General features: G+C 40.1%; 1 protein-coding gene across 1 annotated transcript in view; it reads right to left on the bottom strand.

Moving 5' to 3' along the window:
* Positions 1–940: 940 nt before the first annotated feature.
* Positions 941–15059, bottom strand: part of ANKEF1 (ankyrin repeat and EF-hand domain containing 1) — a 29277-nt gene continuing 15158 nt past the window's right edge. Inside the window, exons 7-11 of the mRNA XM_078389087.1 lie at positions 12827–13053; positions 7285–7517; positions 5542–5685; positions 2777–4934; positions 941–2208 (exon numbers count right to left, since the gene is read on the bottom strand). Coding sequence (XP_078245213.1) covers positions 4773–4934; positions 5542–5685; positions 7285–7517; positions 12827–13053 — 766 coding nt within the window. The 3' untranslated portion in view covers positions 941–2208; positions 2777–4772. The remainder of the gene's footprint in view (positions 2209–2776; positions 4935–5541; positions 5686–7284; positions 7518–12826; positions 13054–15059) is intronic.

The following is a 15059-nucleotide window of genomic DNA, read 5'->3' as shown; positions in this document are numbered from 1 at the left end:
TCTCTTAATTCTCACAACAACCCTGTGAAGCTGGTCAGGGCAAAAGAATTTGAAAGCCCAAGATCACCCAGTGAGTGTAGTAAGAAACCTATGGTAAAAATCCTGTTCCACAAATTACACCTGCATAAGGATGATGACATCACCAGAACGGAGGATTACAAGTAACTAAAGAATTCCTTCTTCACTCCCAGGGCTTTCTCAATGTGTATGCAATCAGTCTCATTGCACATGAATTGGGGGAGACCCAGGATGGAAACAGGAACTCTTTAATTACCGACCATCTGCTGCCAATTAAAGAGTTGCATCAAAAGGGGGGTGGAAAAAAGTGGAACTGATTGCCCTTCTCCTCCACATTTAGGAAAGAGGGGACTGGCTATTGTTTTTAAAAATATTACCAACAATGTTATCCATAAATATTGATTGGCAATATAAAGCCAAGGTCGCTCAGTAATGTGCATTTTAAATGACCTAAACCACTGTTTTTCCCATTAGTGTTACACTTCACATATTAATGTAAAGGGGGCCAAGTATGGTGCTTCAGAGTACAGCTCTTCTACTTCCTCTCAATAGTTATATCAGCAAGGGCTGGTCTGTGTTGTGAGCCAAAACATTCGGGGGGGGGGGTGCACAGTTGTCTTCCACTGCACTCTTGTTCTTCTGGGTAAGTGATCCCATCATCCATCTTTGTTCCATCTTTTCCCACTCAGGAAAATGTATGCTGATAAGTAACCACATTGTCGCTGTGTTGCCTGAACTCATTAGTTTTCCAGATGGCCAGCTCTTTCCCATACAGTGGTGCCTTGCAAGATAAATTTAATTTGTTCTACAGTTAAATGTTGTCTTGTGAAAAATTTGTCTTGCGAAATGTGTTTTCCCATAGGAATGCATTGAAATTTAATTAATGCATTCTTATGGGCAAAAAGATCAGAACAAAGTCAAATTTGGTTTACAAAGAGTTTATTAAGTGCTCTTTAAAGCCATACATATAGTGCAGATGATTTTAAAAATTTCAATCAAAAAACATTAACTTTTTAAACATCATAGAAAAACATTTAAAAATCAGCAAACATGAGGTAGGAACAACAACAACAAAAAAACGGAAAACATTCGTCTTGCGAAGCACGGCCATAGGAACATTTGTCTTGCGAGTCATCAACCCCCCATTGCCAAAACCATTTGTCTTGCGAGTCTCTTTTTTTGTTCTGCGAGGCATTTGTCTTGCGAGGTACCACTGTACTTTGTGAAAAAGTGAAAAGAAATCCAAACAAACCCATAACACATATGAAGTTGCATAAGTCATGTTGCCATCAGTTACCTCTCATTTCTCTATTAATTTTGTTTTGACCTAACTTTTCCAGCTTGAATTATACTTTTTAAAACATGAATTCCCTACAAAGTACAGAAGGTGTCGATTCTCCATGGGTTTATATAACAGGATGACTTTTCTTTTAAAAAAAAAATCCTCCACTGTTGTCCTGCTCCCCAGTACCTGGTGTCACTAAGCCTTACATTCTAGCATAATTCCAGTGAAGGCAATAAAAAGAGTTTTATGATCAAAATCAGCAATACACATTATACCACAAGGGAAAAACAGAGATATTAGAGGGTAGAGAGCCAACAATAGGTTTGGAGGAACATCAACGAAGACCCTTGCAATGTGTAGGAAGAACAAAATAAGAACATTTGATTTCAAAGCAGGTCCGGAACACAGGAATACTGAGCTGTGACAGGACAGGAGAAAAGATGAAAGATGGTTTAAAAGTACACAGCCTTCTTCCTGATTCCTTCACAGGGAATGCAGCCGTGCCAGCAAATCTCACTTGCCAAGAATGGGCATCACACCGACGTATGCAGCCCATCTCCTTTTAAAGCTGGAACAAAACGACTCCTCTGCATTGCTTTCAGCCATTAAGAAGTGCAGAAAACAAAAGCAATATTCCTTTCCTTTTTTATTATTTATTATTATTTTTTTTTGCAGCTCTTGTTGAGAGCTCCAAATTAACCACTAGGGTTCTATTTATTTATATCACGAAGACAAGAGCAGATATAACAAAGACGGACCCAGGAGAACAATTCTTTCTTTAAACAGCTTAATAACATACAGGGTGGATAAAAATGTTTTTAAGAATCAAATTGATTTAAATCATGATTTAAACAAAAACATTGATTTAAAAAAAATATTTAAATCGTGATTTAAATCAAATCCACCTTGTTGTGTGTTTAGTTGTTTAGTCGTGTCCGACTCTTTGTGACCCCATGGACCAGAGCACGCCAGGCCCTCCTGTCTTCTACTGCCTCCCAGAGTTGTGTCAGGTCCATGTTGGTTGCTTCGCAGACACTGTCCAGCCATCTCATCCTCTGTCGTCCCCTTCTCCTCTTGCCATCACACCTTCCTAACATCAAGGTCTTTTCCAAGGAGTTTTCTCTTCTCATGAGATGGCCAAAGTACTGGAGCCTCAGCTTCAGGATCTGTCCTTCCAGTGAGCACTCAGGGTTGATTTCCTTTAGAACTGATAGGTTTGTTCTCCTTGCAGTCCAGGGGATTCTCAAGAGATTCTCCAGCACCACAATTCAAAGGCATCAATTCTTTGGCGGTCTGCTTTCTTTATGGTCCAGCTCTCACTTCCATACATCACAACAGGAAAAACCATAGCTTTGACTATGAGGACTTTTGTTGGCAAGGTAATGTCTCTGCTTTTCAAGATGCTGTCAAGATTTGTCATCGCTTTCCTCCCAAGAAGAAGGCGTCTTTTAATTTCAGGGCTAAAAAATCCACCTTGTTAATATATTTAAAATCTACTTAGCCATTATACATGTACTCATCCTTCCTCCCACGATTTTCTGCATCATGATCCCTACTTCCCAAATCCCAAATATTCACAAAGTCCATGTGTGATTTATTTTTTTTTAAGGTTCACGCTCCACTCCCCACAACTGGGTATTTTTGTTTCTGGTATTAAGGCTCCCTCTTATTTAACTGGAACATCTTTGTGTATCCAAAGGTCTCATGGGGCATGGCTGATTCAGAAGGCCTGGGTTTGAGCTGCTGGTATTAGGAAAGCTAACATACCTGCTGTCCATTTTGTAAAATCTATACTATAACTAGAGAGGAAATTTCAGAACAGGAAGCCATCGCTACTGCTGTGCCCAGCACTAATGTTTGCTCTTGTGGCCACTTTGCTATCACTGTAGTCTAAACGGTAAAAGGGAGGGAAGAAGCTGGATAGGGCTGGGCTGTAAATGTTCTCCTGGCCAAGAAAAAGTGGGCATGCATGTGCATGTACGATTATATATCCCATGCTACCCAACTCCTCCTTTCACTTCCTGCAGAGAACATGTACAACTTAGGGTAGTCCAGCCCACCAGAGAACATGCCCCTTGTATTTTGTTGTTGTTGTTTAGTCGTTAATATTTATTAATTTAATAATTACTTTATTTTATTTATTTATTATACTTCTATCCCGCTCATCTAGTCTTTGACTACTCTGGGCAGCTCACAACAAGTGGAATAAAAAGAATTAAGTCGTGTCCGACTCTTCGTGACCCCATGGACCAGAGCACCCCAGGCCCTCCTGTGTTCCACTGCCTCCCGGAGTTGGGTCAAATTCATTCTGGTAGCTTCAATGACACTGTCCAACCATCTCATCCTCTGTCGTCCCCTTCTCCTCTTGCCTTCACACTTTCCCAACATCAGGGGCTTTTCCAGGGAGTCTTCTCTTCTCATGAGATGGCCAAAGTATTGGAGCCTCAGCTTTAGGATCTGTCCTTCCAGTGAACACTCGTATTTATATATATATATGTCACAGATGAAATGACCACCATTTTCTGTGGCTCTGGTACTGCCAGGGCCAAGGGTGGAAAAAGGAAGCAAATATGGAGACATCCATCACTCGCCATGGGCAATAAAATGAAAAATTAGTTAATACTTTTAGCATTATGTAATTCTTGTAAACAGCCTCAGGTGCTTATTTATATATAAACTAAAGAACATTTTCAGGATTAGGATTTACCCTGGTTTTAACTTTTCTCCAGTTCATCCTCATTGATGCTCTTTTTTTGGGACACATCTGGATGGAGGATGAAGTCAAGAGTCACAGTGTCTAAATGGTATGCTTTTGGAAAACAACGCCTCAAGGCCAAAGATTTAGCATGGCCACTAGCCATTTTGGCTAATGAATTGGGCTCCAAAAAAAGAGACACTTCTCTAAGCTCTGGGAAGTGAATGACAAGGAACCCCAGATCACTTTCCTCTACAAGCCACACTTCGCCATAAATGCATCTTCAGGGAAATACGAAACAACCCACATATCATTGTTAGTAAGAGGACATGTTTCTTGAGGGGGAATTTTTAGCACCTGTACGAATCCTAGAGTTGCCCTAGGTTTGACTATTGGTCGCACCAGTCAGTGCAATGGATATTTATAGCACCTGGAAATAACTGGATTCAAGTTTCTGCAGGAGGATAGAGTCTATTTTCTAAGCAACAAGAGGCAATTATATGATCATGTTGAATGGAAAAGGTTAATAAAAGGTCAATGGGAATGCATTGAGATATTTGCCCTGCAAACATCCTAGATCCATGTCCAAATTATAAGCAAGGCACAACGGCAATCACAGTGTCAAGTGTGTGCTGTGCTGAAATTACACAACTGAAGAATGAAGCAAAATTTTTATCACAATTAGAAACAACATGATTATGGCCTCTCAAACCTATTTCTCCTGAGATTTGGGCTCATTTTTTTCTGTACTTCCATGCTGAAACTGCTTCATGATTAATGCAAGGCAGCCGCCTGTTCTAGTGCACGGACTTTGTCCATAAAATTCCTCTTAAATGGCATCATAAAGTCCTCAAAATCCACTTCATAAGTAAAACGTTGACGACGCAACTCCCTCTTTTTAAGGAGATCCTTTGTTGTCAATTCTGGGCTCCAAATCTAGAGAAAACAGGAGAACAATCCCTGGTTAGGAGCCTGTGTGAGCTGTTAATGGGCTCTATTTCCATGCATTTACTACAGAAGCAAAAATACTGATGTACAGCATCTGCTGCGCATGATGTGCATGCTGGGGGTGGGAGATCCTTTTCCTGATGGATGGAACAATGAGAATGGAACCATTCTGCCATGGAATCAGGCATGATTCTTTTGAGTGATTTGGCTTGCAGGCAACTAATTAACCATTCCTCGGTCTAGAAAGACTCTGGTAGCCTTCTTAAGTTCTTCATTTTGTAATCCAGCACCATGAATTTCACTCTCCAAATGGCCTCGTGATAGTAGAGTTGCAAAATGTTCTTACTAACAGAAACTGTGGGGGAAATGGCAATCACGTCTTTTATAGAGTGACATATTCTCATAAAGTTGCAGAAAAGGGGCTGGAGGTTATTAGGACTCAATGTTTTAAAGTGATATTTTTTGGGTAATGGGCATGCCAGCAGGTTCGTTTCAATAAAGGAAAGAAGCTCACATGCTTGGTAACACAGCTCTCCAAACAAAGCAGGAGCTTAAAGCAAAAAGAATGTTTGTCATCTTCCGCAGACGTACTTACCCTCTGTGGTGTGAATGTGATGTTCAGTTTCCTTGTAGCTCCCCTGGTTATCAGTGAGTTCAGATGGACAACATTATCCCTGAGGGATTCTTTTTCCTCTTCAAAGAGAGACTTCTCCATGGCCGGTTCCAGTGGCTGCAGAAGCTGAAAGAGGTAACATTGTCAGGTCCACAAAAAAGTTTGACAAATGTCTTGTGCAATTTGCCTGTACAAATCTTTCTTTTAAAAAATCTAAATGTCTAATTAAGTGTCACAATCAAAAGACTGAAATATCAGAGCTACAGCAGCTGTCACCAGAAGTATGGGAGGGTCAGTCTCCTCACCACAATGTGAAGATGGCCTCCTTGCTTGATGACGGAGGGAAGGCGATCAGACATCTACTTCTGAATAGAAGCTCCCAGGCTTGATCTCCAAGTTTCTGCAGGAAGGGCTCAGACAACACCTTCTATCTAAACCCATCCGGGGGGGGGGGGGAGGGAGGGGTTGCCATCTCTCAGTGCAGACAACACTGACACCAACGGACCAATGATCTGACTTGGGATAAGATGTCTTCCTGTGTTTCTGCCCCTCAGTGCTTTTGGTATGCAATCTATTGATGTCCATGTCCTTCTTGGAAAAGCACAGTCAGTGCCACAAAAACATAAAGCAAATCTGCATCTGTTTTATTGATTTGCATGAGTCATTTTATGAGCCCTTTCTATTGCTTTGGCACAGTGGTTAAACCGTTGTACCGCAGCCAAGACTGTGCTCACAACCTGGGGTTCAATCCCAGGTAGCAGCTCAAGGTTGACTCAGCCTTCTATCCTTCCGAGGTCGGTAAAATGAGTACCCAGCTTGCTGGGGGGGGGGGCAATGTGTAGCCTGTATAATTAACTTGTAAACCACCCAGAGAGTGCTTGAAGTGCTATGAGGTGATATATAAGCAACACACTTTGCTTTGCTTTACGATGTCCTGGGAGAAAGATCTGGGGTCATCACAAGGGAATGCAGGCAGTCCCATACTGAGCTCTTCAGCCTGAGATCCTTTAACCAGAATGCTTATGCAAAGCATGTGTTTGGTTGCTGAATGAGTGGTGGAGGTGCTGTTGCTGGACTGTTATATTCATTGGACCCAGCCAGTACACTTGATACAGCCCATCAACATCTGGGAGGCCATACTCCCCTCTCTGACCTGTCCTTACTCTGTGTTCATAGGGAGAAATAAGCCTTCTCTGTTGTCCTCCCAGTGAAGAGGGAGGAGCATGGAGTAGTATTTAGAGTGCTGGCCTGGGACATGGGAGAAAACAGGTCAGATGAACCTAGCCTTCTCCAGTCCTTCTCTTTTAGACATGCTACGGGTCTTCTTCTTTCTCTTACACAAAATTATATCCCACTTGCCAGTCCAGACATTCAAGGCAATATTAGGCATTAAATGGGTGTGTTCCACCCCATTATGTTGTCTATGGAGCTAATGTGATGAAAAATTTACAGAGCTGGACTAGGGATTGGGAGATCCAAGTTCACGTCTCCTATTGAGCCATGAAACTCAACGGCTATGGGTCAGTCACACAGTCTCACTCTTTGGCTGACCTATCTCACAAGGTTGTTGTGAGACTGAAGTGGATGATGGAAGCCATGTAGGACACCATTCTTCAGCAGACTTTTTTTTTGCCAGTTACCAGGGCAATAGCTAAAGATGGAATGGGTAGGTTTTGCCCAATGGATTACTCACGCTTATGAGACTGTACAGCATCATTACCCTACCTTATCTTTCACGGGCTCCTTTGCTTCAAGATCAGCAGACTTGATTTTAGGAGAAGCTGGTGCCAGCGTGGCTCCTGGGGCTTGGGTGGGCGCTTTAGGTTTGCCTCCTTTTTTCCCCTTCTGCTTATCAACCTTGGTTTCCGGGGGTTGAGGCAAACGGTCCAATGTGTCTTGAATGAAGTGAACCAACCGATTGTCAGCATATGCCTTTGCGATTTCCAGCGCATTTTGTCCTGTTTTCGCGAGATAAAACATGGATAAGCACGGCAAGGTCATTACAACAACCCAATGCCCACTCCTGCTTTACATTCTCCTCATCTTCTGACTTGACTGCTGCATCTTTCTTATCTTGGGCCTTCCACTGTCATGCTGTGGCCTTCCCATTTCTATCCGGAACGTTGTCAGTGCTCTGGCTAGAGCTTAGAAAGCTAAATTTCTCAGTGATGGCATCCTGAACTTCCTTGGGAATTGTGCCTGTAGTAATTCAGAATGGAACTTTTCCAAGCTCTGGAGGTGCCACAGGATAGTCATCTCCAAATCTGTGCACCGGCACTTCCCTACACTTCCAAATGAAGTGCAGATCTCCCAGATCTTACTGTCAGTCCTACCCCAGTGGACCTTGCTTCCATCTACACTTTCCAAGACCTCCTGGCACATGACTTTCACTCCTGCAGCCTTTCCTCCTCCCTTCAATGGCTTTTCTCATTCTCTCTTGCTGTTCTTTCTCCTTGGAATACTTTCCTAAAATGCCACCTTTTCCTCTTCTCTTCAAAATCTCCCTCAGAACGTAACCCTGACGTCTTTGCTTGCAGTATAGTGCTAGCATTAATGTGGTGGTAGAGAAAGAAAGAAAGAAAGAAAGAAAGAAAGAAAGAAAGAAAGAAAGAAAGAAAGAAAGAAAGAAAGAAAGAAAGAAAGAAAGAAAGAAAGAAAGAAAGAAGGAAGGAAGGAAGGAAGGAAGGAAGGAAGGAAGGAAGGAAGGAGAGAGAGAGAGAGAGAGAGAGAGAGAGAGAGAGAGAGAGAGAAAGAAAGAAAGAAAGAAAGAAAGAAAGAAAGAAAGAAAGAAAGAAAGAAAGAAAGAAAGAAAGAAAGAAAGAAAGAAAGAAAGAAAGAAAGAAAGAAAGAAAGAGAACCACGTCAACTTCATCCCCTCCTGAGATTAAGGCTCACTTTTTTGTTCTTCTTATGTTAAGTGCCGTGTACCTAAACAGTGCTATGTAAATAAACAACATTAGAAAATGGGGGAAAATAGGTTATAACCATAATTCCCTGAACTGAATATTCCATGTTATATATCCTACCCATCTAGCCAAGTTGGAGCCAGAGCTGAGACAGAGCCTCTGCAGAAACAGCATTCTGACTGGGAATCTGCCTCCCATTGGAGGTGAACTTGGCTCTCTCTCAAGCTGTTGAGGAAAGAAAGACCGTTCTGTTCTGCCACTCTTTTGATTTTGTTTCATGTTCTGTTCCTCTCCAGTTTTAGTGCTGCTCTCAAATTTTCTTGTGTGCCTTTTTGTCTCTGTGTTCCCGATATTATTATTATTATTATTATTATTATTATTATTATTATTATTATTATTATTATTATTATTATTATTATTATTATTATTATTATTATTATTATTAGTATTAGTAGTAGTAGTAGTAGTAGTAGTAGTAGTAGTAGTAGTAGTAGTAGTAGTAGTAGTAGTAGTAGTATTGTTGTTGTTGTTGTTGTTGGTAGTAGTAGTAGTAGTAGTAGTAGTAGTAGTAGTAGTAGTAGTAGTAGTAGTAGTAGTAGTAGTAGTATTGCATCTATGAGCCAAACGCTAGAGGGGAAAAAGAATCCCAGCAAGCCAGATAAACATCTTCATTCTACAAATCCCCATGCATTTCAGCCTTGGGCCTTTCTTTAAAAAATGTATTTTTATTTAATTTATCTTTAATCTCTGAGGAAAACCCCAGAACTGTTAGAGACCTGAAATATGCTAGGTGTCGTAATATAAAGATCTGAAATTCTGATTTTAAAAAAAAAATTCCTCCAGTTTTTGCCTTTCACTGAATGCCTCCTGGTTCTGATTTATTCTTGCATCTGTAAGACATTTTAATCATATGTTTATTTTACCTATCCCCTTGGCACCTTGTAGGTGAAAAGCATGATTTATACATTAAAGGAGGAGAGAAAGAAAGATGGCTTCTCTACTAATAGCAGCTTGCAGACCTTGCAGGCTGCATGTTCAACAAGTCAGCTTTGACCTATCTAGAGATGCTACACTCATATGGCTGGTTTGATTTCCAATACAGTGGAGCCCCACATAGTGACGATAATCCGTCGCTATACAGGGCAAAAAACCCCATAGGAACGCATTAAACTCCATGTAATGTGTTCCTATGGGGGATAAACTCACCGCTAAGTGGGAATCCTCCATAGGGCCGCCATTTTCGCCGCCTCGGTAAGCGAGGAATTGGCGTGAAAATGCTGTGGTCAGCCATTTTCTTGATCTGGTGGCCATTTCGGAACCGCCGATCAGCTGTTCCCAAAACATCGCATTGCAAAGAATGGTAAGCGAAACGCTTAACGATCATCGCAATGTGTTGTTTACCCTATTTAAACATCGCAATGTGATCGCAAAAAACGCGTCACTATGCGGATTCGTCGTTAAACGGTGCGCTCGTTATGCGAGGCACCACTGTACTGATCTCAAGGGTCCTCATCAGTAAACCTTCTTTATGCCTGAAATATTTTCAGTGGGGAGTGTGGGGTAGAACCTGTATACCAGTGACAACTGGATGAATAAAATCTTGAACAAGATGGAGAGACACAAGGCTCAAATATCTGTCAGCACCGTGTTAACTCTCTGCACACAGAAAGCTAGAATCACAAGAAATTTATATTAGAATTGATTTATTTACTTTTCTCTGTATAAGAGAATATGGTTGTAAATCATTCACCACCACCACCTCATACACACCAGCTGCTGATGCAGCCTGAAGTTCAACAGCTGAGACATCGGTTGACCACCATCAAAAGGAAACTAGGTGACAGTTGGTGAATATCCAGTGCATTAACCCAATCATCTTCAATCAGCCTTTGTATATTGAAAATTACATTCCTGTCTTGTCATAATTACTATCTACCAGTTTGCCCTTTACAGAACGAAGACACAGGGACGTGTGTGTGTGTGTGTGTGTGTGTGTGTGTGTGTGTGTGCACGCACATGTACATGCTGCACAAAGAGCTACTTTTGAAACAAAGTTTCTTCAAAGAAAAGCCACATTAAATCAAATGTTTAAGCCTATGGAAATGACTGAATGCTAAATAAAGATGGGGAGGTTGACCCATTCCCTCCTTGTCTCCATTGCACACTTCTCCCACACAGGTGTCAGCTCAAAACTTGCATGAAAATAGTTCGAGGAAAATGCATATGAAAATAATGTGCATTTCACATATGTGTTTTTTGAATGCTGACTGATGTGTCGAGTTGTGAAATTTTGTGCATACAGTGTTAAAATAATGAAAGGGTATGTGGAAAAAGCAGTCCTAGAAATGAAAGTGCTTTTGAAATTGAGGCTTGAACAATATATTCATGAAGGCTTTCATGGCCGGGATCTAATGGTTGTTGTGAGTTTTTCGGGCTCTTTGGCCGTGTTCTGAAGGTTGTTCTTCCTAACGTTCCGCCACTCTGTGGCCATCCTCTGAAGATGCTGGCCACAGAGATTAGCGAAACGTTAGGAAGAACAACCTTCAGAACATGGCCAAAGAGCCCAAAAAATCCACAACAACTGCTTGAACAATAGTTTACTAAAGTAACTACAACACCATTAGCCAGCTCTCCAGGCGAACAAAATTGTGCTATACATTAACACTGCTAGGGGTGACAGATCAGCATCAGGCAAAGAAAGGAGAGAATCAATAAAACAATAAAACATTACAATATGGTAATATGCCCAGAGAGGGCATTTGCAGGTCCTATACTCTGATTCTACAGTACTTTGTGTAGGCCTTTATTCCTTCAGGATTTGCAAAATTTTAGTTAAAAGAATGATGTTATTGTCATAGCAGCAGCCTGCCAGATTTTGAGTTACAACCCTTTGAAGTTACAGGAAGTGCAGGAACAAGAGAGATTCTTATTAATTTGTTTTTCCTGGTACACCAGGCCCTTAGATCTCCAAGCCTAGCAGAAAAGATTGTTTATAGTTTGAAGGGAAAGAAAAACAACTGAAAGAACTATAAATATATAGAAACAGCACAAGTGCAGTAACATCAGCATTAAAATAATCACACAACATGCCACACAAACTGGATACCAACAACAATCACATAGCAGAAATAGTGGTAGGAGATAAGGATGACATGCTTTTTCCTCCATACATTCAAATTGTTTAGCTGGGTGAGCATTTGGAATCATTTTATTTTTTTATTTTATTTTATTTTATTTTATTTTATTTTATTTTATTTTATTTTATTTATTTATTTATTTATTTATTTATTTATTTATTTATTTATTTATTTATTTATTTATTTATTTATTTATATCCCGTCTATCTGGTCAGTTATGACCACTCTAGGCGGCTTACAACGTAAATAAAATACACATAAAATACACAATTTTTGTGTTTCTTAATATGCTTAGACACTTTAAAAAACAACTTCAAATATATTCTTTCTTTTAGGGACTTCGATATTTTAAGATAACGTATTCCCAGCTTCTTAAATGTGCCTTTTAAGGCTATAAACTCTTGAATTTTTAGAATGCAATTGAAACATTCTCATTATTATTTTTACTCTTAAAATATATTTCTACTTATTTTGGACTGAATTCTGGCTTCAGTATTTGCCTGCAACTTAAGTTTAAATTTCATGTATTTTTAAAGCATTTATGCCTACAATTTTTCAAAGCTGTAAGACACTTGAATGTTTCAAACTCTGAAGTATTTTGGTACTTATGGGAAATAGAAGCAATGTAGATAAATAAAGCTTGTAGATTTAGACAAACTGATGTCACCTGCAATTATTAGACATGTACCTTAATGAATTTTGATGTGATTGGAAACGATTGTCTGATTTCATTCTGGAATTTAACTGGGATAAATGCATGCTGTGGCAAACACGGGCTTTTGATTTTTCCCTGGAGGTCTATAAAGTTCTGTAGGACTGTTAGGGAGAGGTTCAGGCGTCAGATTACAGATGCAGTAAATGGACAGAATAAATTTATGATTGATTAGATGCAAAACTGAACTAGTTCATCCCTCTCTAAACATAATGGCAAGGGAAGTTATATTTGGAATTTAAAAGAAAAAAAGCCAATGTAAAGAGGAAACAACAGTTTGAAAATCAGATGGTGGTGCAGGGAGGTTGAAATCTGTAGTCTGTAAGAATCATTAGAAGTTACTGCTAAGTGCCAAGGACAACTTGTGTACTGAAAAAGGGGAGTAGCCTTAACCCAAAACATTGGGGAAGTGTTCCCCCACATCACATGACATCTATGCTATAGCTCATTTATAGCATTCATTTACCATCCATTAAGAAAAACACATTTCGCAGGAGCACAAAAAAAGTTACCTCTTCTGTTGGCCAACTGAGGTTTAGCACCAGTGTTGATTAAATACTGTACGGTGTCCAGCCGACAACTCTCAATTCCTCTCATTAATGGAGTTCCATCATTGATTGAAGCAGCATCTACTGTTGCTCCAGAATTAATGAGCAGTTCAGCAATATCCTGCTGACCTGCATGGCAGGCATGGTGGAGAGGTGTCCACATGAAATTATCCGTTGCATTCACACTAGCCCTGATGGAAAAGAATCAGTAGTGTAAGAAGCACGCTGTTCTGAATTCTCTGTCAGCCTCTATTTATGTGTTAACAAAAATACTGGTTGCTTGAAAATTAATTTTCTTCCTTTTATGAGCTACTGACTGAAATCCTGTCACCAAGTCAAACGTGCATAACTTGTCTGGTGTCATCAGCCCTGGCCATTTTGCAGCCATTTTGGAGGTATCAACACCTTCTTCTCCCCTACCCAGTTCTGGGGCCCTCTAGGGCTCCCCTTCAATCTGGGGAAGCCTTTGGGAGCCACAGAATGGGGAACAGAACTCTTTAATGACAGGAAATCACCAGCTACAACTCCCAGAAGCTCCAAGTGAGAAGAATAAAGCTTATTCATAAAGTGGTTCCTGTAAGTTTGTTTAGCTTTAACAAGCGGACAGTTGTTCCCCTGCAAGTACCAATGCTGAGCTATTTGCAATTCTGATTAATTCCAACAAAATCTTGGAATAATCTTTTATCAATTAGCATGCAAAGCAGAAGATGGCTAGATTAAGAATTACAAATGCCATAGAATAACATTTCAGTCTTCTCCCCTACAGATGGAAAGCCTGAGAATGTAGATCAGCATAAAAATGCTCACCATTTATTCAACCATTTATTCACCATGTATTCTTTCTAATAAGAAGTAAGTCCAGCTGACTGAGAATCTTCACAGATTTATTCAGCCATACATTTAGAAATCTGCTTTCCGGGTATCCCTTACCTTACAGGTTCCTCCCTCAGTAGTCCCTTTTTATTGATTTAAATAAGCAAGAATATTTTCTCAGGGATGAAGAATTCTGCTATATACATTCTTTGGAAATAAACAGATGAAACACATGAGAATTTAGTGGTGCAGTGACTGGCTGGCAATATACTGCTCATGCAACAGCTCTTTCTGCTGTGGCAGCTAAGACATTATGTTCCATTTTCATCAGAGAATTTAATAGCTCTAATATGCAAATCCTGAGGTCATATTTTCTTCTTCTTTTTTGGAACACAGATTATGGCGGTGTAATCAAATGGTCTGAAGGGCTTTTGACCAAACCGCTTATTATCCTTTGTTGTATTAGTGAGTGGTGAAAATAAGTGGCGTTGCTCAATTTAAAACTCATTTGTTCCATCCTGACCTTACTGTTCTTTCTCTCCTCGTCTCTTACCAAAGTCTTTTTTTCTTTTGCTGTGTTTTCTTTCTCTGTCCTGGCACTTGTTCACATTGTACTGTACCAGCTTTACCCAGGTTAGACCATTGGCCTCCTCATCCACGTGCTTCTCATCCAATCTTCTTGTCCATTCTATGTTTTCTGCTCTCCACCTTGATATTCCTTCTGTTTTTCCCTTTCCTCCCTCTTCTTTGCATCCCAGATAGAAACAGGGAGTTTCTATCACTGGGAGTTTCTATCACACCTTCTTTCTTGGGGTTGCTATATTCTGCTCCCTAAAATCCAGACCGCAAGATTTGCAAACTCCTTCACCCTCTTGACAGTTCATGCTACAGCTCTTTCTGCTGTGGCAGCTAAGACAATTATGTTCCATTTTCTCAGAAAATCACTCTAATATATATTTCATGGATCTATCCATGAAAGCTCACCTCAAAATATGGCAGTTGGCCTTCAGGGCACCACAACATTTCTGTCTCTTGTTTTCTGACTGATACATTTACATACTGTGACACTTATTTGTTCATTATTCAAATCATGTCCATTATAAAAGAGTTGACCACCACACATATTATAATTCACACACAAACACTGCTAAGTTCCCCCTCAGAAGCAGCCCTTTCAAAGTTCATGTATAGACAGGAAACAAAAAGTAGTGTTTTCTTTGATTCTTTGCACAAGATGAAGGGGAACAGAACCTAAAATCTTTTCGTGTTCAATCCCCATGACCTATTTTCTTTTCTATCTTCTTACTCTCTTTTCTCATCCCAGTGCTCTTATATCTTGCAGCTATTCAGCCAGTATAATTTGGCCAGAAATGAGGATTCTGCA

Source organism: Pogona vitticeps, chromosome 1, assembly GCF_051106095.1.
Source record: "Pogona vitticeps strain Pit_001003342236 chromosome 1, PviZW2.1, whole genome shotgun sequence".
Taxonomy (NCBI): Eukaryota; Metazoa; Chordata; class Lepidosauria; order Squamata; family Agamidae; genus Pogona; species Pogona vitticeps.
Note: the sequence above shows the minus strand (reverse complement) of the source record. Positions and strands in the feature narration are given on the sequence as shown.